Source organism: Gymnogyps californianus, chromosome 17 (genome assembly GCF_018139145.2).
Source record: "Gymnogyps californianus isolate 813 chromosome 17, ASM1813914v2, whole genome shotgun sequence".
Classification (NCBI taxonomy): domain Eukaryota; kingdom Metazoa; phylum Chordata; class Aves; order Accipitriformes; family Cathartidae; genus Gymnogyps; species Gymnogyps californianus.
The window spans coordinates 917,803-941,623 of NC_059487.1; the positions used below are offsets into that span (position 1 = coordinate 917,803).

General features: G+C 49.7%; 2 protein-coding genes across 3 annotated transcripts in view; one reads left to right on the plus strand and one right to left on the minus strand.

Annotated features, from left to right (window-relative positions):
- Nucleotides 1-16,411, plus strand: part of SAMHD1 (SAM and HD domain containing deoxynucleoside triphosphate triphosphohydrolase 1) — a 29,612-nt gene extending 13,201 nt beyond the window's left edge. The window contains exons 8-17 of one of the 2 annotated variants that reach the window (XM_050907260.1): nt 1,274-1,374; nt 1,483-1,591; nt 2,190-2,281; nt 3,625-3,740; nt 7,269-7,408; nt 8,411-8,418; nt 10,286-10,373; nt 11,592-11,696; nt 12,065-12,202; nt 14,360-16,411. In XM_050907260.1, coding sequence (XP_050763217.1) covers nt 1,274-1,374; nt 1,483-1,591; nt 2,190-2,281; nt 3,625-3,740; nt 7,269-7,408; nt 8,411-8,418; nt 10,286-10,373; nt 11,592-11,696; nt 12,065-12,202; nt 14,360-14,482 — 1,020 coding nt within the window. In that variant the 3' untranslated portion in view covers nt 14,483-16,411. Of the gene's footprint in view, nt 1-1,273; nt 1,375-1,482; nt 1,592-2,189; nt 2,282-3,624; nt 3,741-7,268; nt 7,409-8,410; nt 8,419-10,283; nt 10,374-11,591; nt 11,697-12,064; nt 12,203-14,359 lie in introns of both variants that reach the window. The other variant, XM_050907261.1, reaches the window with a different exon arrangement.
- Nucleotides 16,412-20,275: 3,864 nt separating this feature from the next.
- TLDC2 (TBC/LysM-associated domain containing 2) lies at nt 20,276-23,487 on the minus strand. The gene is made up of 6 exons (XM_050907263.1): nt 23,455-23,487; nt 22,485-22,646; nt 21,819-21,971; nt 21,547-21,642; nt 20,820-20,893; nt 20,276-20,411 (listed from the first exon to the last, which is right to left on the minus strand). The coding sequence occupies exons 1-6, from the start codon at nt 23,485-23,487 to the stop codon at nt 20,276-20,278; spliced, it is 654 nt and encodes a 217-aa protein (XP_050763220.1).
- Between the last annotated feature and the right edge of the window lie 334 nt (nt 23,488-23,821).

A 23,821-nucleotide genomic window follows, 5' to 3' on the forward strand; every position in this document is an offset into this window, starting at 1 on the left:
AAAGCCATTTATCTGTTTGTATACAATGTTTTCTGCCTTCAGAATTTCAAGGCCACTTTATGGCATTTTTTGTTTAGCTGAAGAATCGTTACATTTTCAAGAAAATAATGTTTATGTGTAACTTGTATCTTACTATTTTGGCATTGATTTCCTGTTTGTCTCATGGCTGAATTATCCCTTGTGGGTTAGGAGTTTAAGTAGCTGGCTCTTAAAACAGTTTTTGTTTAAAACATCTAAATGATTGTTTTAAAACTCTGTTCTAGAAAGTTGTATAGTTGATTGCAGAAGACTGCAAGACAGTGACATGTTTGTGGGTTTAACTGATTCCTTGAGGAGTAAATGATTCCAGCCTTTCCCCCCTCTTTGTTGCTGTGCTTTTTGGGGGGGCATTTCAAAGCTGCAGGCTTTGCTTTAGTAGAATGGGAAATGAAAGACTTGTGTACACGGTTTTTATTCTTCCTGATTGTTGTGGTTTAACCCCAGCCAGCAACTCGGCACCACGCAGCCGCTTCCCCCTCCCCCCTCCCAGTGGGGTGGGGAGGAGGAAAGGAAAAAAAGTAAAACTCGTGGGTTGAGATAAGAACAGTTTAATAACTAAGGTAAAAATAAAATACACTACTAACTAAGAAGAATAATAATTGTGATGAAAAGGAATACAACAACAAAAAAACACCCAAGAAAAGACAAGTGATGCACAATGCAATTGCTCACCACCCGCTGACCGATGCCCCAGCAGCGATCCACCCCTCCTGGCCAACTCCCCCCAGTTTATATACTGGGCATGACGTTCCATGGTATGGAATATCCCTTTGGCTAGTTCGGGTCAGCTGCCCTGGCCACACTCCCTCCCAGCTCCTTGCACACCTGCTTGCTGGCAGAGCACGGGAAACTGGAAAGTCCTTGGCTTAAGATAAGCGCTACTTAGCAAGAACTAAAACATCAGCGTGTTATCAACATCATTCTCACACTAAATCCAAAACAGAGCACTGTACCAGCTACTAAGAAGAGAATTAACTCTGTCCCAGCCAAAACCAGGACACTGATGTTCTGGGAAGTTAGCTGCTTAAGCCCTAGTTCTGGATTTCTAATGCCCAACAGCTTCTGAAAGCTCTTTTATTGTCTTTTTGTTCCTTGCTACCTCAGTGTTGGATGCTTGTCACGGCAAAATCAAAGGGTATTCCCACTGTCTTTAAAAAATTGTTCTGACATTGTTTGCACACTCTAATTTCTTATTGTTTCTGATTTTTTTTCTTCTCGGCTCCCCTGTTGTTAGTGGCCCTACCGTGGTCGACAAAAGGAGAAAAGTTTCCTATATGAGATAGTAGCTAACAAAAAAAATGGCATTGACGTTGACAAATGGGATTATTTTGCAAGGTACAAATCTTACAGTTTTTGTTTTTATTATTAATTCCTACTGGAACAATGCTACTGTATGTACAAGTATGATCTCATTGTTAAACATTCTCTGTGGAATATTTTTAGGGATTGCCATCACCTAGGAATCCAGAATAATTTTGATTATAAGCGATTACTTAAATTCACTCGGGTCTGTGAAGTAAAAAACCAGAAGCATATCTGTACCCGTGACAAGGTAAGCAGTGTGTGTGAACAGAGGGAACGCTCAGCAGCAACATGCGTGCGAGGTATAGCGGCACACTGAGAACATCTGGGGCATGGCAAAGCCTGCCTCGGGCAGCGTGGTACAGCTGCAGTCTGGATTGCAGGGGGACGCTGGGGTTGCCTGCTGGATGCTTTTTTAGCCCAAGAGAGGAAGCAGTTGCTGCTCTGAAAGCTGTTCTCAGAAGCAACTGATTTAAGGAAGGGAGGGACAGAGCAAGCCTCTGTTTGAAAGGGCTTGTGGCGGGTCCTTCCGGGGAGACTCTACAAAAACATCAGTTATGCATGCTCCTGCTCCAAGTCTTCTGAGCACGAGGCAAATGTGGCTTTGGCGAGGGACTGCTAAAGGAGCAGGAGGTCCTCTTGTCTGCCCAGGCTGCCTGGGGTCACTGTCAGGTCTCTGCTCTCCCATGCCAGCCTGAGTCTGTTTCAAAATTTGTGAATTGTGAAAGATAACCATTCTGCTCTATGCTGCAAATGAAAGGAGGCGAGTCACTTGATTCCTAGATTGTTTTAGATTTCCAATTAAGACAATGTCAAAAGTAAAAGATGATTGGATTTTTTTGATTCAGGAAGTTGGAAATTTGTATGATATGTTCCACACACGGAATTGCCTGCACCGACGAGCATACCAGCATAAGATTGGCAACATCATTGAAATAATGCAAGTATTATACTTTCCTTTTCTTGCATTCCATTTATTTTTAAATTCTTGAAATTGTATATCTGTTTGGAATATTCAGATAATCAATAAGGTGTGACATAGAATAAAAGCCACTGGGCTATATAACCCAATTCTTGTGGCAAGGCTCAGTGCTTAGAGTATCACAGAGGCTGTGATTAACAACGACAACAAAAAAAACGAGGGGACAACAACATCCTTCCGTGTAAATTCAATTAGAGGAAAATTACTAAAGCCCTGAAGAAGCATACGACCAGGGTGTGCTTATGCTGTTTTAAGTGCTGACAGCTGAAGTCAAATCCTTATCTACAAGGTAGAGACCACTTAGCTCAAACTGGCTGGTTAATAAAGCAAGGTTATTAACAGAGTAAAGTATTGAGCAAGCTTACTGTAGCTCAGCTGAGGCCTGACTTTGTGTTTATGTAATGCCACAGCAGGACTTGTTCAGGACCAGCTCAGCTGGCTACCTGCATTTGTACCTCTCTTGTTGATGTCTATAGAAATTTCCATGTAGCATTATTCTTTTTGCTTTTCTTGAAAAGCAGAAATAGTAGCATCCCTAATATTTTTTCATTAAGATCTTGGCTGCTGAGTAACCATCTGCTGAGTTTGGAAAAAAGGAACGCAGAGGATCACACAGTACAAGAGTGATTCGTGACTGCTTTCATTTCATAAACTTCAGCTCCTAAAACTCAGACTAAAAATGCTAAGGTTTGACAGTACCCACGTGTGAGGAGTAAAACAGCCAAGAAATTTAGTTCTTGGCTTACCATAATTATAGCAGCCTATCCAAATGAGCGTATGAGCTGGAAATGACAATGAGGTACAGGGAACTCTGGAAGAACTTGATCTTTAGAACATCGGTTTTTCCCACCTGAAAATACCACATGTTTGTGATGCTTTACAACGCTTTGTATTCTCTCAGTTAACTCCTGGAGCAACGAATCTGTAAAAGGATATGGTCATCTGTGAGGCAGCCTCATTGCAGCTGAGTGACCATGTCACTGTCTTGCAGTGTTCTGCAATCGTCTAAGCAGTGTTAAACTCATAATTTGAAGCAGAACAAAATGGACTTGCTCATTCATTGAAAGAAGGTTAAGGTCTGATCTGAACCTGTTTTCAGTAAATGGAACGACTGTTGAAATGTGCAATGACAGCATGGAGATAGGACATATTGCAGTGCGATCAGGGTCTGCTGTGTGCTTGGGATGCAGTTTCATCTATTGTGGTCTATAACATACTAATGCATTTCGGTTTTTGACTCTTGAGCAATAAGGCGTTTAAAAATGATGTTATCCCTAAGTCTTAATTTTGTCTCAAACTAGGATTACGGAAGCCTTTCAAAAAGCAGACAGGTTTTTTAAAATAGAAGGCTCTGGAGGAAAACAGTACCAGATTTCTACAGCAATGGAGGACATGGAAGCCTACACTAAGCTAACTGGTATGAGCTCTCAGAATTTTTCTTTTTTAAAGGAAAAGAACATGAGTACCTGTTAAAATGCTGTTTTTACAGCTGTTGGCACAGTGGGCACTTGCCCACGACTAGGAATCTCAAGTACTGCTTTTGTGCACGGATGGTGGGGCAGACCTGGACCATCGAGTCTCTGTGCTCTCATATCTTGCCGGGAGAGCAAGACCTTCTGGTTTAAATTACTTCCATGTTGAGAGAGAGAAAAGCACCAACTTCTTATGTTCCGCACACATTCAAATTCAGATTGTTGCAAGAAGTGCTGTCAGGAGGTCCTGCTTGGCCCTGAGTTTGTTGCACTTGTCACAGGTGGGATGTAAGTCAGCTCTGAGCAATACTACATCTAGCTACATAAGGTAGGGAAGTACTCTGTGTGTTGTAGTGTGAAACTAACCCCAAGGCAGGTTTCAAAGGTGTCTGATTTGCTTGAGACATTGCTACCCTGCTTGCGAATATAACAGAAGAAAACAGAATATATGAACAACTTAGTGTGTTGCTGAAAGTTTCTGGTTGCTCGGGTAAGAACTTGTGAGAATGGTTCTCGTAGGGTAAGTACACAGAGCAGCAACCTGCTTGAAGACTGTCGTGGTTTAACCCCACCTGGCAACCAAGCCCCACACAGCTGCTCACCCACTCCCCCCAGTGGGACAGGGAGAGAATCAGAAGGGTAGAAGTGAGAATACTCGTGGGTTGAGATAAAGACAGTTTAATAGGTAAAGCAAAAGCCGCGCACGCAAGCAAAGCAAAACAAGGAATTCATTCCCCACTTCCCATCGGCAGGCAGGTGTTCAGCCATTGCTAGGGAAGCATGGCTCCATCACGCATAACGGTGACTTGGGCAGACAAACACCATCACTCCGAACATCCCCCCTTATTCTTTTTCCCCCAGCTTTTTATTGCTGAGCATGACGCCGTGTGGTCTGGAATATCCCTTTGGTCAGTTGGGGTCAGCTGTCCCAGCTGTGTCCCCTCCTAACTTCTTAGGGACCCCCAGCCTGCTCACTGGTGGGGTGGGGTGAGGAGCAGAAAAGGCCTTGCTCTGTGTAAGCACTGCTCAGCAATAACTAAAACATCCCCATATTATCAACACTGTTTTCAGCACAAATCCAAAACAGAGTCCCATACAAGCTAATATGGAAAAAATTAACTCTGTCCCAGTCAAAACCAGGACAAAGACATGTGGGGGAACTCCAGCATGATTACGGAGTGAAGGAAACAAGAGCTGAGACTTGTGATGTTTTCCCATTTCTCAAGGTCTGGCTCAGTGCTGTGAAGAGGAAACACAGAAATTACTGAATTCTCAGAAACTGGCTTGAGTTGTGTTGTGTCCTCTGTTATGTAGCTCCACAGCTTCCCACCACTGTGGCGTCTTGGTTTTGTCTGCCCCTCCTGGTCTTCACTGTGAGGCACACCAGTGTTCTTCTGGTTGGTGTTCAGTGCTGCGGCATGCCCTTCCCAGCTTCGTGCAGCGTGGGGGATGGAGGCCAGTGTGGGCAAGGCAGACCCTGCTGCGCTGAATGGTTTGTGGTTGGGTGACTGCAGGGCAGAGGATGCTGCAGACCCTGCTGAAGAGCAATCCCAAGTACTGGCAGCTCTTGCAGCACCCACCTGTGAGCTACAGCTCACAAGGGCTCCCAAGGCATCTTTCTGAGTGGCAAGCAACTTTCCTGAGTTTCCATCACCAAGCCTTGGCTGGCTAACAGAGAGACTCAAGAACTTTTATCTTTGGTCCACAGACAAGGTGACAGAGGCTGAGGGCACTGTTGCAGAGGATCCTGTGTGCCTTAACCTGTGTCATGCTAAAGGCCTTCTGCTGGCAGTCATTCATCTGCCACAGCCACATTCAGTTTGACCATAGACCTGCTGCATTGAGCAGATGAAGGGGCTGCACAGAGTGCTGAGATGAGGAGCTGCCTGGCCCCTCTGATGCTGCAAGCTTCTGCCCCAGGGGAGGAGAAGGGGCAGGCTTTGAGGAGCAGTAGCTATTGGAGAGCGTGAATTGCAGTGTTGGACGTAAGGTGGCAGAAAAGAACTGAGTTTAAGTTCTTAATGGGCTTGGATCTGTTCCCTGGGGGCTGTCTGGTCTGTAAGATCAGTCGTGCTAGTAAGTTAGCACCAGGGTCCTGTTGTAACTGCCTGCTGGCCTGCGCTACCTGGTGAGGAGCACAGCTCAGGGCAAGGAGACCAGGACTGTCCCCTGCCTCTTACAGCCTGCCGCGGCAGGAGCTGCTTGCTGGGGCTGTCCTGTTCAACAAGGAGAGTTGAACAGCAAGGAGAGTGATGCGAGGAATATGCCAACATCAGATGTAACAGTGGACCACGAAGGATGAGTATGTTCTCCTCTTAAACCAAGGCACTTCCTTCCCTGCCTCCAGTGGTTGCAACCTTGGGGCTTCTGAGAGGACAATGGGCTTCTTTTCAATAGTCCATGATGAGTGATGCTTCTGTGAAACTGTCCAATTGCCTCTTGGATCTTTGCAAATGATAAACCTCTGTGAGGTTCTGCAGCAGAAAGTTCCCGAGCTTTTTTCCATGATGGGTGAAGAACCACCATTAGTTTTTAATTTGTTGCCTCCTGATTTGACAGCAAATCCTAGTTTTAGCAAAGGATGAGACAGCAAACCGTTCCTTGTCGCTACTGCTTTTGCGCAGTGGATGTGTTCATGGGCTTCTTATTTCCCCTGCATTATCTCTTCTCTCGGTCTGAAGAGACTTAGTCTGTTGTTCCTCGTGGAGAAGTTCCTGACTTCGATCAACCTTGTCCATGAAACCACCCCTCAGTTAAAGGTGTTCTGGTACATGGCTCATAGCTTGCTTCTGGAATGTGTTGGGAGCTTCCTAAGCCAGCTGCGGTCCTAGGCGGGGCGTTGCAGGCTGTGCTTGCAGCGCATATCAAAGCTGCCTAGGTATTTCTGCCCAGGGAATGCGAATAGACGCAGAGTGCAGCTGTGGTGGTTGTGACAGGCGAGCAGCAGTCTCCTTAGGACAGCCAAAAATAACCTTTCTGCTCGGAAGCCACATCAAAAGAAACCTGTGTCTTGCTGCTCGTATTGATGGTGGGAAACACACTGCGTACTTCACTGTCATGTGGAGACAGGAGGGGGGACTTTGATGCTAGCATCCAAAGTCTGAGAAATTCTGAAAGTTTAACGGAAGTACTTTATTCTTTTACAAGATAGAGCACCCCTGTCCCTGAGCCAGTTAGTGCTGGGGTTTAGGATATTCTGCTGAACAAGACTGGCTAAATAAGAAGAGGAAGCAACTGCCAGTGAAATAATAAGACTTGTTGCAAGGGTGAGAATTGAGCTAGTTTTTCTGTCAACAACTGTTACAAATCTGATGATAATCAAGATGATATTGTAAGTGACTTTTCAGTTGTCAGACTTGCTATGTTCAGTCAGTCTCTGAAAGTGAATGACTTTAACCTTTGTCCCTGTATGTGCATTTTGCTGTGACGCTGGATTGTGACATACTTAACAAAAATCAATGCAACTTTGGCAGATAATATCTACCTGGAAATTCTGCACTCAAGTTGTCCAGAACTGAAGGAGGCACGAGAAATTTTGCGTAAAATAGAACGACGTGAATTATACAAGTTTTTAGGAGAGACTCAACCTGAAACAACGAGGGTAATTGTAAAGGTAATGTCCATTGGTGGAAGATTCTGAATTCTGTCCCTGTAAAAATGTTTTCTGAGTTGCTGACCATCTTTTTTTCCTCTGTCTCCATGTTTGTTTGGGGTTTGGTGGGGGTTTTTTTGGTTGTTGGTTTTTTTTTTTTTTTTTTTTGCTTAACTGCTATTCCAAAAATAGAGTGAAAAGTTCTCCTCCTGTCTTTACGTAGCTGAGGCATGAAACATAGGAAACTGGGAAGAATTTTATCTACAGACAGCCAGAAGAATGGCAAGAGGTGGAAATTCAGAAGTTGATTATTGCAGAAATATTTTCAGAAAAAAACTGTTTTCTGAAAAGTACAAAATTGCATAAAAAGCTGTTATAGTCCAGTGATTGAGGTTATTACTATCATCTTGTGTTCATTAAAATTTCAAAATAATAAGGAACACATTTGCATTGAATCGTAATTTGTGTACTTTACTTTGAGAACAAACGTCAGACTGAATAATAACTTCCAAATTTCTTGGTATTAAATTCTATACTTAGCATGAGCATGCATGTATTTTTTTCCAGTGTTTGGTTTTCAAAGCACTCATCAGACATCAGTTTAACCACTGTTGTCTTACTTCAAAATATTGTTGTATTAGAGCTGATGTTACTTCAGGTGGCTCAGCTTTTCTTCTAACGTGCTATACCATGTTATCAAATCATCAGTTGATTAAAGTTCAGCCATGATGCTTAAAATTTTCCATGCCAAATTTCCAGAAGTGGCTGACTGTATCTAAAAGCCTTAATAAAAATAATTTAGCTCCTTTAAAGAATAAGATTAGAGAAGGGCTACTAGACTAGATGTCTTACTACTCTGTTCCTCTTTTTGTTTGAAGAGAAGATTTGCTTGTGTTCTTTGTCTAAGAAAAAGTAGCATTAAGAGATTCTGAATTTAAAAAGTAGGAGGAAGTAGGAGGAAGGAAAACATGAAATGGTTGTACATTGATTGTCAGGTTTCTGCCCTTCTGAGCAGGAGTTCAGGATAGATAGCCTAACAAATAAGGAGACGGTCAGGAGAGTGAATTGCATGAGTTCCACCTTTAAACAGTTCCTTTTAGAAGCTTGGTTCGTGAAAAGAAAAACTCTCGCTTTGAAAATCCAGCCAGAGGCATTGAGTCTTGGGGTATCCAGTGTGTTGTTTTGAAGGGAGACTGGCTCACTGCTGGTGCCATGATTATATCCAGCCAATGCTTTGCAGCTCCTGATGCTCAGCTGAGGGATTGGGGGAGAATTTTTCCTCCTGTGGTGCAGGAGTTGCTGTTGCAGGAGTGTTGGAGGCTCAGCTTCCTCTGAAGTGCTGGAGGTAAGCAGTGGCTAGACAGGACATAGCTGTGTCTGTTCTGCTCCTTAAGAGACCGCGATGCCATTATGTTTGAGAATCATAGAATGGCTTGGGTTGGAAGGGGCCTTTAAAGGTCATCTAGTCCAAGTGCTCTGCAATAAGCAGGGACATCTTCAACTAGATCGGGTTGCTCAGAGCCCCGTCCAGTTTTGTGATCCTCAGGCTGGCCAGAGCCAGGGAAACATCCCAAATAGCTACAGAGTTCTTAAATGCAAAGCTAAGTTTCCAGTTAATGCAAACTGGAAGAGGCAACTTAAAAGAAAAAGCAAGCAAACAACAACAAAGAAAAGGAGAAAGTTAGCATACATACATTCTGATACAGAATAGAAATAGAATAGCTTATAAACAGGCTGCCTCCTGCCAGTTGCCTCCTGGCAATTCTTTCCTCTAGGTTTGCTCTTGGTCTAAACATTTCCTTGGCTTCTTGAGTCACAACAAACCACACATATGCCTCAGCTTGGCCATGTGTGTGATTCCCTGCTCTTAGCAATCTCCCCGTCTTTGCAATAGACAAATCAGCAGCAAAAAAAAAAATGCTGCTAGTTGAATTCCTTCCCTTCTGGACGTGTCTCCTGGATGCTCTGTGCTGTACTCGAAGCTTTTCTCCCATGAGTCTCAGTTGCTCCCAGGAGATCTTGCTTCATCAAATCTTGCATCTTCCCCAGAACATAGCAGCCCTGGACAAAGGTAAACAGGCAACCTTCTCTCTCTTGCCCAGCCACAGCCTTTTAATGAGAACTTACACATTTCCATGAACAGCTACTCACCACCACACCATGCTCCTCTGCTTGGCTTTAGCGTAGCTGTCAGCAGGGAGTATTCTCTGAGGTCCAAAACCAGACAAAACCCCCTTGTGGGTTTCAGCTTTCAGCTTTTGAAGTAGGTCGCCATCCACTCCAAAGTTTGCCTTGGAGCTTGCTGCTTCTGTGTTTTGGGGTTTTTTTTATGTTTGTTTGTTTGTTTGTTTTTTTTAATAGTGATCAGTGACATTACTGATCTTGTCTGCCTCTTGGGGTTTTTTATGTTTCAATGCATAGGTATAAAAGCTTTACTAGAGGGTGAGATCCTGCAGCCCTTCATTTAAAAAAAAAAAAAGTTCAGTAAAAACATTTGGTATTCGGCTTTGGGGAACTTAATTGCAAAACATTTGTATTAGTAAAACAATTGCTTGAAGGTACTTATTTTCTGCTTTCGTCAAGCCTTCAACATCCTGGATGGACTCTCTCCACCCCACCCCTTTCTTTCTGTTATCAGGTGTAAACCTCTTCCTCCACAGACCAGCCGTATTTGGGTCTTTTCAATTACATAAGCTTGTTTTGTTTCCAAAAATTGGTAGAAAACTTATGGCTGAGGTACACAAGGATTCAAACAACCAGATTGCTGCAGGAAGAGTCTGTCAAGCTATGAAGAAATGAAAGCTTTAGTTTAGTGACACGTTCTGTTGTACATTTTGTTGCCTTGGTCTAGACCTGATAGTGCATAAATGTAATCTGAGTTACTGTCTTTTTTCAGAGTAATAGCCTGGCAGAAAGCATTGCTAATTCCAAGCCAGAAAAGGATCCTCCGGATGTGGTGCTAAAGGCTGAAGATTTCATCGTTGATGTAAATATCTCTCAGAGCGGGTTCAGAGTAAAAACTTCTCAATCACAGAGGGCCTTGTATGCCATAGTGAAAATTCGGAATACATTTCAATACACTTGCAAAGTGAAAAAACAAAACCACAGGATTGCCTCATAAATGCTGTCCTAGCTGTTCAGCTCAAGGCTCTGAGAGCGAGCTTCCCCCTTGGGAGGTTTGCTGTGGTTGGGAGCGCCTGGGGGCAGAGGCTTCGGGCAGCTTCAGTGGGCTGTCGTTTGGGCACTTCTGCTCCCGGTGACGGATGTGTTCTCCCACGACTGTCCTCACTCTGAAAAGGAGCAGTAGGGAAACCTTTGGGTTTTAGCATATGGGTGTTAGTCAGCAGTCTAGGAACCACTGCTGCAGGTTATGAAGGCAAGTAAACTGCGGGCCCCAGTGGGAGGGTAACGGGCACAGTGACTTCCAGGCTGCTGGTATTGCACGCCTGATGCATGGCAGTCACTCCTGGGTTTTGTCTCCTGCATTAAAGCACCTTGCTGCCGCAGCTCAGTCTCCAGCCAGCACTGGTGGGAAGGAGAGAGCATGAGACAGAGGAGAGAGCTTGAGCAGTCTGCAAGTATCGAATGGCTTAATCCCTGTTCTTGGTTAATTCTGGGAAGAGCTAACAAATGGCTTTCCATAGAGTGTATCACAAATCACTTCTAAAGCTCCCTTGCATTGAAGATTCACTTCAGGCTGGGTAAAATTGTAGCATTTACTTAGCTTTAAAGTAATTGACTGTGCTTTACTTGTCTCACAAATTGAAGTCGTGGGGAAGTGGGCTCCTCCCTGCTGACCACAAAACTGTTGGTGTACCAAGCAGATGTAAATAATGTTGTCTAAACCTCACGTTTAAAATTGTAAGCTCTACTGCTGCCTCCGTAGGTTGTGTGTTACGGGGAGGCGCAGGCTGGCAAGGGACCAGCATGCTTCCACTGTTTGAAACTGGAGCGTTTCAGAGGGTGACTGGGAGCTGGTTGGGCTAAATGTGAATATCTGCCTGGTAGCTTCAGAGCGAAAGGTGGTGGAAGAAAAGACATAAAATGCAAATACCAGATTGTTTTATTAAGTAATCATTTGTTAATTACTGTTCTATTTGATTAGTGTCATTTACAGAACCATAATGTGTATCCTTTTGTATTTATTGTGAGAGGACTAAAGACAAACAGTAACAAATGCCATTTTCTTTGTTTTACATGCAAGGTTATCAATATGGATTATGGAATGAAAGAACAGAATCCCATTGATAATGTTCTCTTCTATTGCAAGGCTGATCCTTCCAAGGCAGTCAAGATCAGTAAAGAACAGGTAGTCTTTTAGTTTCCTCAACTGGCTTCTGAAGGGCATCTCCTTCACCGCTTGCGATGGAGGCGATTACAGTCCTTCACGGTAGTTCTTGCAGGAGTTGTGGAGAGGTTGTGGAATCCATGTCCTTGCAGGTCTTCGGTGTGTGTTGTACTATGACAATCTGGAATCCTGACAGCCGTTGCGTATGAACAGTATTTAACTTGAATACACTGGGAGTCTTAGAAAAACACAATTGATTTGGGTGAAGCTCATGGATTGTAGTGAGATGTTTTTTACTGCTTTCCATTTGTATTCAGATGAAAAAATTGAAGTTCAGTGGACTCTAAATTCCAAGAAATACTAAAGCTTATTTCTTTTTTGTTCCAAAGGTTTCAAAGCTTTTACCCATGACGTTTGCAGAGCAGGTTATCCGGGTTTATTGCAAAAGTCAGGATCCAGATATTGTTTCAGCTGCAAAACAGTATTTTATTCAGTGGTGTATAGAGAAGGATTTCACCAAACCACAGGTAACAAACTCACATGTTATTTTTCTTAGAGCTCTCCACCTTTGTCCATAAGCTTGCTCTTTCATTAAAAAACTTGGCATTCAGGCCTCGTCTTTGTGGCAGAGCCACTCCTCACTAACCTAGCTTCTGGTTTTATTGTGGCTCACATCTGGGCATGCTTTGGCTTCACTGAAATAGTGATGGCTTTGCATTGATTTGACTTATGTCATTTGAAAAGTCATGTTTTTATAACAAAGTTAGTATCCACAGAGACACTCACTAGTTCACGGATGCAGGTTTCCTCATACAAAGGCTTAAAACAGCACTGAGAGATTAAAAGATCTAGGGAAGAGGTGAGATCAGTTCTTCTATTGCTTTCCCTCTTTTCCTTCCTTGTTCACCAGCTGTTAAACTCGCTCCTCCCCCAGGAGATTCACGGTCAGTCCGTTTGCTCTGAGTTAGAGTGGAAAATATCTGCGGGAACAAGATTGCAAACCTCTACTCTCTGGGCAACTAGTCTGTAGTCTGAGTTGCCTGCAAGGCTTTATCTGTTCTGTGTGTTTCCCTTTTCTGTTAACTCTCAGAACATACAAGTTTCCAGCTGTTAGGAGGGAAGAGGGTGTGTTACAGCTCATTGGACGTTTTGTTTTGTGTTGGGAACAGTGTCAGAGCTGCCCTGGCAAGTAAAATGGAAACTCTAAAGCGGACCCTGAGTCCACGCGTCTTGCTTTGCATTCCTCCTGCCAAAGGTGGTGGAGAAGCCTGTAACAATCATGGTTGTAAACTGGTAATGTGTGATACAGCATCCCCATCGCATACTCCTTGCAGGAAGGTGGGCGCCTTCATCTAAAAAAATTACCATGTGCTGATACTTCCAGTGTATCCGTCGTTGTAGGGAAGCAGTTATGGTTGTATCAAGTAAGTTTTTTCTCAGTAGAAAATGCTAATGGAGCCACTCCGCTACGTGCATGAGCTGTGAAGTTTCTAGGCTGGAAGCGTCAGTAGGTTTGATAGATGTGCTGGCAAATCTGCTGTTACATTTCTCCCCTGATGGCTGGCTTTCACTTTGTTTGTCTGATAGTCATACCAGGGAAAGGAATTGCTTTCTGCAGTTCCATGCGCTTTTTCAGATATTTTCCACTGTCTGGGATCAAGCCTCTAAGTAAAATAAATGGTTATATTAAAACCTCCAAGTTGCTTAAGAAATGCAGGGTGAACAGTTTGTTCTGTGAACCATGTATTTTTTCCCTTTTCATCAAGTATGTTAGTATCCCTGACTTTGCATCTTATTTGCTAGAGACACCTGCAGGTCTCATTCAAGGAAAGAGCTACATCCTCTGAAATGAAAGACCACCCAGCAGATGAGTGTTCTTACACGCTGGAGCTACAGCTATAGGCAGGAACAACTTCTTTTAAGGCTCGTTCTTATGTCGTACTTCTAGCATCCATCTTTTGAGAGCACTTCATTTCAGAAGGGCTTTTGACAAGTGGATCAAGCAACAAGCTTTCTCTGCTTGTAGAGTATGATTGGATCCTATAAGCATATTCTTCTAGTTCAGGCATATCCATCTTGCAGGCCCTGCCATGTTGCGGAACATAGCAACATGCGTCTCACCAGCTTATTTCTAAGCTTAGAGAGCTTATTGCGCTCTCGTCTGTGTTTGCTGTGCCTGAGCACTAGGTTAACATAGGTACTGACAAGGAGATCCTGCCTTAGACCATACCAGTTACTGTACCAACGTTCTATACTTTAAGACAGTGAAAGGCACATCCAAGCACCTACAGCTGGTAGGTTGCAACAGTTTTAAATGAGATACTGTGGCGAATTCAGAGGAAACACTTATAATAATGTTTCTGGGTTGGATACCAATGCCCAAAATACAAGCCTGCTGATCTTCCCAGATTTGCTGGTAATAATTTAGGAAGAGATGAACTGCCAATGGTGAAGGCTTCTCAGATGTGTGGGGGATTTTTTTTTCTCCCCGCCAGGTGCTGCCACTGACTGCAGCAGTTTCCGTCTCTGGGATGCGCAGTCTTCTATGTTGGTTTACGATGCTTCTAGGACCTTGGATTCGTTTTTTTCTATTAAGTCTGATACTGAGCTTCTTTTCCCCTGCTTTAGGGTACAAAGCAAAAGTGAATGTACTATCATTAATGTTTCCTGACTTTTAATAATAGGATAGTGATGTGGTTGCCCCTCATCTAACTCCAATGAAGAAAAGCTGGAATAACACGAGAGGTGATGAACACAGGACAGCTTCAGAGCCTGCTTGCAAACAAAGGCTTCCTTTTGATAAGTAACACTTTTCCTTTTGGCACTATTCAGTCTGCTTCTTCAGAAGATGAGTAAAGCTGAGCAGCAACTCTTTTAAAAGCCAGTTGGATGAACTGTAAGAATTTATGGAACAATGCAGAAATGCATTTTACAATACAGTATGTTTTAATGTAGGTACTTAAACGAAGTGCATATTCCAAATGGACTTTAAAAAAATTAACAACTTATTACAGCAGAGCAAACTCAATTGTCATTTATTTTTGAATGTATTGGCACTGTGTAGCAAGAGTAACTTTCAAAATTGCAATTCATCGTTATTTCAAGAAGTGCTGAACGCACGTTGCTGTTCCTTCTAGTCCTGATCCCTTCTTAAGATGATTGTGATATTGCATGAGCTAGCAGAAAAACTTCCAGCTCAGGTGGGTTTTTTGGGTTGTTTGTTTTCCCCCTGCCCCCCCGTCCCCCCCAGTACCTGAGGAAGAGAGGAGTAAGTATGCTTCTGAAAATATAGTGAGGTAATAGAACTATTTCATTTTAAAAAATGAGGAGGGAGGGGAATCTTTTTAATAACCAAAGATTACTTTTCTGGTATTCAAAAAGCCGATGAAGATGCAGGCCTCTTGCTATAAGTGTGACCACAATTTTTATTGAAGTAACAATGCATTGCAGTGACATGCAGCCTTTTATTGTTTTATAGTGTATTTTTGATACATTGAATGTTATATTTTTATTGTTACACTGAACTGCAAAAACTGCTCAAAACGTCCATTGTTTGCGTGCTCGCCGGAAAGCAGAGCTACCCGAGTGTCTGTCGAGGCGGGTGGACGTGCGCACAGCTCCTGGCACGGCTGGTGAGTCCCAGCAGGATGCTGCACTGGCTCTGCTCTTCCTTGCACCAAGTGCACCTTGTTTCTGCATTACACTGTACTAGGTAGACAGGCTCTTCAGGGATTCTTCCATTCTTGTATCCCTTCCCTGTTTCTCCTGGATCTCTGCTGTTCCTGTGTAAATTTTTCTCTCCCTTGTAGAACTATAAGGGTTCTTACATTTTTCCCTTACTGGCAGTACTAATGTGAGTGTTGCTAAATGTCTGTCCAGTTGAAAAAGTGAACGAGGAAGACCTTTTTCCTCTCATCTTTTACTCAGGTCTAAGAGGAAGGCTGCTTTCATTAAATAAAACCTAAAAGCTTGAAAAAGCCCGCCCTCAAAACTAAAAATGCAAAGCAAAAGGTTCAGTAATGCTCAGAAATTGGAATGAGCTTTGGATTTTTATATCTGAAATGGGGAAGGAAAAGTTCAGCATTCTGTTTTGGCAGCCAGGCATGGGGTAACTAGGTTAGTTTCTGAAAACTAACACAACGGGAAGTCACTGTGAGAGAACCGCAGAACTCTCTTCATATCTGTTACGTTTCCTTTGCCCTTTTATCACGGGAACTGATAGCTGTTGGGCAGAGGAAAGGAGAATGGGTATTCACGTACTTAACCAGATTTGATTTGTTGAAATAACCAGAAGTCGTTTTGCGCTATGCTGCTTTCTTATGTACCTGTGCTCGTGTGTCTAAAGGTGATGTGGTGCAACCTCTGCTGTTCACATCCCTAACAGTATTTCAGATCTGCAGGTGTACCAGGTAACTCTTAGAAGGGGTCGTGACCTCTTCAGAAGCTTTTAAAGAACTTACTATTATGCTTCAAGAAACAACATCATAGAGTGAAGGCATTTATCGCCATTATCTGCGTAAAATCAAGTATTGTTCAGAATAATGTAATTTTGTTATTGTTGCTTGGGTTTGTTTTGAATCTGTTATACAAGGTGCACTTTATACTTGGGAAGTATCTTTTGCTTACGTTTAAGCAAAAATTCGTACTTAATGTTAAATTCTGAGAGAAAGCATTTCTTTTTCTCAAACATGTTAATCTGAGCCTCTCTGGACTAAGAATAAATTTATAAACAATGATTTTACTATTCTTTTAAGGAATTGCAGCATGTGAACTTTATTAAAAACAGTCTTACTGCGCAGTTATAAACAGCCAAATGTGTTTCTAAAGGACAAACGCTGCTCTGTGGAAGTGCAGATCTTCCAGCTTGAGGAGATGGTTTCTTAAGTTACGTTTACTCGAGTGCAGCGTGAGTGGTAACTGCGGTGGAGCCAGCTCAGCTGTAAGGGACCGTGGGCCAGGGGTGGGGAGGGAAGCTCACAGAGGTTGTGCCAAGACGGAGGACGCGGCCTCTCCTCCTGCCTTGCAGTGAAACTGCAGCCACACGGCCGTTGCCGTGCCGGGGCAGAGCCGGCAGGCCTCCGACTTCAGCACCCATATGGGGGCCAGGCTGGCTTTAGGCGCTGCTCCAGCTGTTGTGTAGGGGAGAAAGGAAAACTGAAGTCATGCTTGACCAACCCGATCACCTTCTACGATGAAATGACTGGCCTGGTAGCTGAGGGGAGAGCAGTGGATATTGTCTACTGCAACAAGCTGTTGAAGTACGGTCTGGATGAGTGGACAGTGGGGTGGACTGAAAACTGGCTGAAGGGCTGGCACAAAATCTAGTTGGAGGCCGGTAACTAGTGGTGTACCCCAGGGGTCAATACTAGGTCCAGTCCCAGTAGTGTTCATTACTGATCTGGATGATGGGACAGGGTCCACCCTCAGCAGGTTGGCAGATGACACCAAGCGGGGAGGAGTGGCTGATACACCAGAGGGCTGGGCTGCCGTCCAGAGGGACCTCGTCAGGCTGGAGAGATGGGCTGACAGGAACCTCATGAAGTTCAACAAGGAGAAGTGCAAAGTCCTGCCCGTGGGGAGGGTCAGCCTCGTTCACCAGTGTGTGCTGGGGGCCACCCAGCTGGGAAGCAGCTTGGCAGAAAAGGATCTAGGGGTCCTGGTGGACACAGGAGTTGACCGTGAGCCAACAATGTGCTCTTGCAGCGAAGTGTGCCAATGGCGTCCTGGGCTGCCTTAGGCAAAGTATTACCAGCAGGTAGAGGATCCTTCCCCTCCGCTCTGCACTGGTGAGGCCACCCCTGGAGTGCTGGGTCCAGTGCTGGGCTCCCCAGTACCAGAGAGACAGGGACATACCGGAGAGAGTGCAGCGAAGGGCCACGAAGGTGAGGAAGGGACTGGAGCATCTCTGCTACGAGGAGAGGCTGAGAGAGCTGGGACTGTTCAGCCTGGAGCAGAGCAGGCTCAGGGGCATCTCATCGGTGTGTATGAATCCCTGGAGGGAAGGTGCAGAGGGGACGGAGCCAGGCTCTTCTCAGTGGTGCCCGGGGACAGGACCAGAGGCCGTGGGCACCAACGGGCACACAGGAGGGTCCCTCTGAACATCAGGAAACACTTTTCCACTGTCAGGGTGACCGAGCACTGGCACAGGTTGCCCAGGGCGGTTGTGGAGTCTCCATCCACGGAGATACTGAAAAGCTGCCTGGACACGGTCCTGGGCAACCGGCTCTGGGTGGCCCTGATGGAGCAGGGGGTTGGACCAGATGATCACCAGAGGTCCCTGCCAGCCTCAGCCATTCTGTGATCCTACGCCAGCGCTACTGGCAGAAATGTGACGTGGGCCTGAAGTCACGGGACGTGTGTCGGTGAGGGCTGAGGCGGTGCTGAGAGGCCTGTGAAGAGGAATGGTTCCCAGCGGCTTTCTGGGTGGGCAAGCTTTATTGGAGCCTTTCCCCACTCTGTTTGGTGATGGCTTGCACCTTCGGTGCCTTCTCTGCTGCCACCACCATTTGCTGCAGCAGGGAAGATGTTCCTCCTCTTCTGCCCGAGCTGAAGGTGGGGGCCACAGGCTGCCAGCCCCGGGGTGTGGGGGGCTCTTGTTAATTCAGTGGCTCTGCTGCGTGCCCCCAGCTATGCTTGCAGGCTGCGTTGACAGCAGCGGGCATCGCACTTCAACAAGCGGCCTCGGTGAGGAGGACACGTGGGCACCGCGTGGTGCGTTGAGGTCCCCAGGGGGACGGAGCTGCGCAGCCGGTTTCAGCGGGGGGCGTTGGGTGGCAGCAGTGCACGGGAGGTCGGGTGCCCTGGGCAGCCGTGGTGGGCTCCCAGCAGGCGCTGTGGGAGCGTCCAGGAGCCCCGCGGGAGGGTACGGGGATGGAGGGGTCTGCTCCCCTAAGGGCACCTGGTCAGAGGAGCCATAAACAACACCACAGCGAGCCAACCCTCATGGTCACTGGATAAGGGAGGTGGTGAGGACAAACCAGGTCAGCGGCACGCCTTGGGAAGGGTATGGGGAGCTGGAGAACATTCATTTTTTCAGCTGGGAGGATACAGAAAGGGAGGGAGACAAACCTCCTCAGTCCCACTAACTGATGGGCTCTCAAGAAGCTACAGGCAGTGGGGACTTGGCAGCTGGTCGGGCTGTAACCTGCGGGTCCAGGACATTGGAGGGGGTCGGTGGGACTCTGCAAGCGGAGGAGGAGGGAGGAACGAAGAGGGAGTAGGCAGAAAAGGGGTATAAAAGGGTTGCGTGTAAAACGGAGCCGATCAGTGCGTTGTCTGCCTGAGCCCGGCACCTGATCTGTCTTATCCAATGTCTGTCCTGTCGTCGTCTTAAATCCCTTCTTGACTATTTCTCCGTTAATCTCACATAGCCTGTGTGGATGTGTGCTGCAAGGACTGGGTGCCAGCTGCTGGAGAGACTGGCGAGGGTGGGTTTGGGGCCAGCAACTGGGGTCAGACCGGGGCTGTAGGCACCCCTGGCCTGTGGTGTCAGCTACTGGAGTGGGTGGGAGTGCCAGCTGCTGGGGGCGAGTGGCTGTATCATCCCCAAACCGGGTGTCCATGGGGGAGGTGTGTGTCATTCGCAAGCAAACTTTAAGCTGGACTATCTGTCGCGTATGGGGCTGTGGTGGGGGTAAGAGGGCAGGGATGTGGGCAGGGGGCTGGGCAGCTGTGTCCCTTGGGCAGACGCTGGGCTCCAGCGGCCAGGCAGGAGGGTCCTGGGCTGGAGCGGCTGGAGGAGGCAGCAGCTCCTGACTTCCTTCGGCACCCATCAGGTCGGGGCAAGATGCCCAGCGCAGCCTGGACACCCGCGAGGAGGAAGCTCTGGTCCTCAGGAGGTGATGGGGTGGACAGAGAGTGTGGACTCTGCCAGAGGGGGGACGGGTCCCCACAGCCCCCCAGAGCAGCGCCCTGGGCTGACGCCCTGAGCTTGCTGCGGGCACGCAGCCCCGGGCTGGGACAGGGCACGGCCGGCGCTCTCACAGCTCCCGGCCTGCTCGCCGCTGCTTGCTTTGCACAACTTCCCGGTGCCATTCATTGCTTCCATGGCAAGGACAAGGCTGGGAGCGTGGCTCTGCCTGTTTATTGATGAGTGGTCACCATGTTGCCTGCCAGCCCTGGCAGTGCCATCCCTGGCAGTGCCATCCCCGAGAGGCATGGCTGGTGGGGCAGAGGCTGCCTCGGCTTGCTCGGTCCTGCCAGGATCATGCTGCTCTTGAAGCTTGCTCCTCCATCTGGGGACCCTGCAGTGCTTGGCCCCGCCACGCACCCTCCTCCTGGGGCAGCCCTGCATCATCCCGGCCAGGCAGGGTGCTCGGTGCTGTGGTGGGGGCCGGTCCTGCAGCCACCCTGGCATGGTGGCAGGAGCACTGCAGGGGTGCTGAGATCCCACTGCAGCCTGTCCCCGTCACGCTGCCCCCACCGGCTGTTGGCACATGAAATGGGGACGTTGGTGGGGACAGGGTGGAGGGAGGCAGGGGGGAGGCTGTGCACCATCCCGGCAGGCTCGGCGGGTGCTGGCAGGGAACAGCTGTGCGTGGGACATCAGTCCCAAAGCATCCTCCCGATGCCACCTTTGTCCTCAGGTGTGGGTGGTGGGGTCAGGCCAGGCCCCACACTTCCAGGTCCTGGACGCAGAACTCCTCCCGGGGCGAGAGGCTCTCGTTGTCAAAGGTCTCGCAGGGATGGCTGCCCCCATGGTGCAGGTCTCCGTCCAGCCACAGCCCGAATCTACCACTGGGAAGGTGCCAATGGCACGGCCGGCTGAGTGTCCCCTCTCCTGCCTCCTCCGTGCTTGGAGACCTCCCCAGCCACCTCCCAGGGCACCAGCCACCTCCCCATCCCCGCTCCCGGGTGCCCTCCTGCCAAGGATGCCAGCACAATGGACAGGCAAAATGAGGATGAGACAGGACAAGCAGCCACCCCTGGGGCTGCCACCCTGCCCACAGGCAGGGAGCAGGCAGGCTTGCTGGAAGCAGGGTCAAGGGGATGAAATGGCCAGTGCTGCTGGACAACCTCCACTTGTGTTTTTAGGTTCAAACCACCAGCATGTGCCTGGACCAGGCTCCGCAGGGCAGCCTGGCCCTGATGGCCATCGGGGCTGGGGATGCTGTGGGCTGCCGAAGCTGCCGGCGCAGGTCCTACCTGCCCCCACCGATCATCAGCAGGTCTACATCGCCTTTCATGAAGAAGTTGTTCCTGCCCGTCCACCTGAACACCTGCGCGGGGACAGCAGTCGGCTGGGACCGTGAGCTGGGGTGCAGCGTCCCCAGCCCGATCCCTGTCCCTGTCCTGTGAGGGACAGCGCGGGGTTGCTGAGCAAAGCTGGCTCTGCCCATCCCCGCCGTGTCCTGCTTTTGCAGAGGAAGACCTGGCCAAGCCTGTGGGCACCATCCTGGTGCTGGCCTGTCCCCACCAGCAGCCCTGGGGACTCCCCCGGGGGACGGCTGCCACCCACTGATGCCACCAGCCCCATCGCACACACGGACCCCCATTGGCACAGGCAGGCATGGCTGAGCTGCCTCCACATCCCGCCGACACCGGGCTGCAACTGCCCTGGCAAGCGGAGGGTCCCCGGTGATGCCCGGCGGGGCAGGGTGCCCTTCCCTGAGCCCCCCTGCCTGCATGGCTGCCTGGGATTTGCCCTCTCCCCCCCAGCCCTGGACAAACCTGGGGGACTACAGCCGGCGGGGTCCCCCAGCTGCTTCACCCACGTCCAGCCAAGTGCAGGCATGTCACCCCAAACCCTTCCCCAGCACCTTGGGGACCCCCCCGGGCATGGCCAGGTCCCAGGGGCATCGCCAGCACCCCCCAACCCCACCCCATCCCACCCCCTTTGGGGTGCCCATGGCTGGCAGCCTGCAGCCCCCACCTTCAGCTCCGGGGAGAAGGAGAAGAGGAAGGTCTCCCCCGTCCCGTAGAAGCCATTGCTGCGGTGAATGGTGCTGGCAGAGAAGGCACCGAAGGCCTGGGGGGAGCAGAGAGGGGGAGTCCCATGCCGCAGTGCTCGGTGGGGCTCCCCAATGCTGGAACGCATCCCCCGTCCTGCCGGCAGCAGCGAGGATGTGGGCAGGCCCTGGGTGATGCCAGGTTCGCTGCCCCCAGCACCACAGGGCAGCTGGGCTGGGGAGGGCCCGGCCGTACCTGCGCCTCCGTGTCCCTGATGAGCAGCAGGGCAGGGGAGCCCGGCTGGCCCCCACACCGGTACAGGGTCCGCAGGCTGAAGCCGTCCCGCCTGGTGCAGTACAGCAGGCGCCAGGGCTGCTGCGTCAGCCGGGGGGGCAGGTGGGGGCCCAGCTGGGGCAGAGCGGGCTCAGCCGGGGCTGGCAGGCTGCTTCTGAGCATCTTCCCCCAACCCCGAGCATCCCCCCAGGAGGTCTCCCCAAGCATCCTCCTCTCCCCCCACAAGCATCCCCCCAAGAGGTCTCCCCAGGCACCCTCCCCCTCCAAGCATCCTCTCAAGAGACCTCCTCCCACCTGAGCATCCTCCCGAAAGGTGTCCCCAAGCATCCTCCCCCTAAGCATGCTCCCAAGGGGTCTTCTCAAGCTCCCAGCCCAGCCAGCAGCCTCCCAGGATGCTTCCCCCAAGCATCCTCACCCTGAGAACCCTTCTGGGATGTCTCCCTGAGCATCCTCCCCCCAGCACCCCCCAAGAGATGCTGCTGAGGTGGCTGTCCCCCGGGACAGGGGCATGTCACCCATCTGACCTCACGCTGGACCAGTTCCTGGCAGGACAGTGGCCATGGCTACGTGATGCCAGGGAGGTGAGCGTGAGGGTAGGGTCCCTGTGCTGGCAGCAGGGTCCCTCACCTCCTGGATCTCCCCGTCCCGCAGGACGCTGCTCGGCGTGCTCAGCACCAGCCTGCATGGCTCCTCAAGGGCCGGGGCCGCTGCTGGGGCTCCCTCCCAGCCTGGCTGCCCCTCTCCAGCCAGCTCCCCGCATTCCATGGGCAGCTCCTCGTCCTGGTCGGGCTGGGGGCAGGTGGAGGTGAGCATCCCTGCGGGCCCCGAGGGAGCAGCATCCCTGAACCCACCCTGCATGGGGTGTCTCCCACCCTGTGTCCAGGGGCTGGGCGAAGGTGCCCAAAGGCTGCACTTGGCTGAGCCTCCAGCCCAGCTCCTGGCTGCCCTGCTGTGCTACGCCGTGCCGTGCCATGCTCTGGCACCCTGCCAGGTCATGCCGCCACTGCACATGGAAGTTCAAGGGTGTGGGGCTGCCCAAGGAGGAAGAGGAGGAGAGGAGGAAGAGGAAAAGGAGGCAGGGGAGGCTTCCACAACTTCAGCCCAACGTCAGCCCCAGCAGAAGGGGCGAAACCCGGCCGCTCCCCTCCTTGCCCACGGCCGGGCTGGCCCCGCAGCACGCGTGGTGTCAGGGATGTGCCTTGGTCCCAGTGGCAGCTGGTGACAAGTGTCTCAGCTGGCCACGCACTCAGGGTGGCTGTGGGTGCAGCCCCTGGCTGAGGGCGGGCGGGCAGCGGTTCCCTGCCATCGGTGGGGGACGGGCAGAAAACACCCCAAGGGGACAAGAGGGCAGGCCCAGGTGGCAGGAGACCTCCTGCCCCCAGGGTGCTTGGATCCTCGGGGGGCAGCAGGGCTAAAGGGGCAGGTCCTGAGCGTGCCCATCTACCTCCACACCTCCCCAGCCCCTCACCCTCCCCAGGGCAGCCCCCATCTGTCCGGCTGGCCATGTATCCAGCCCGGCCAGTGCCTCCCAGTGCTGCCCTGGAGCTCATTCCCAGCGCCCACACTGCCACATGGGACCTCGCCACACTGGACCTACCAGGAGGTGGTAGCGGGCACGAAGCCCCCTCATCGCGGGTGTGCAGGTGCTGCTGGGAGCTGCGCTGCCGGGGAGCCCTCGACACTGCCCCTGGTTAATGTTCACCGGCACTGGCCCCTCCCTGGCTACCTGGCGTGTGACACGGGTGGGTGGGGATGCCAGCAGCCTGCCCTGGCTCATGGGTGTCCAGGATGTGTACCCCTGCAAAACCAGGTCCCACGTGGTGCTGGGCTGGGTGGGCAGGCGTCCCACTCCAGCCAGGCGCTGGGTGGCCGGTAGCCGTCACCTCCTTCGTAACCCAGCCACTGCCTGGGCCAGGCTCTGGATCGCCAAGCGGGGAGCCCTGAGGCCATGGGGGAGCCCTTGT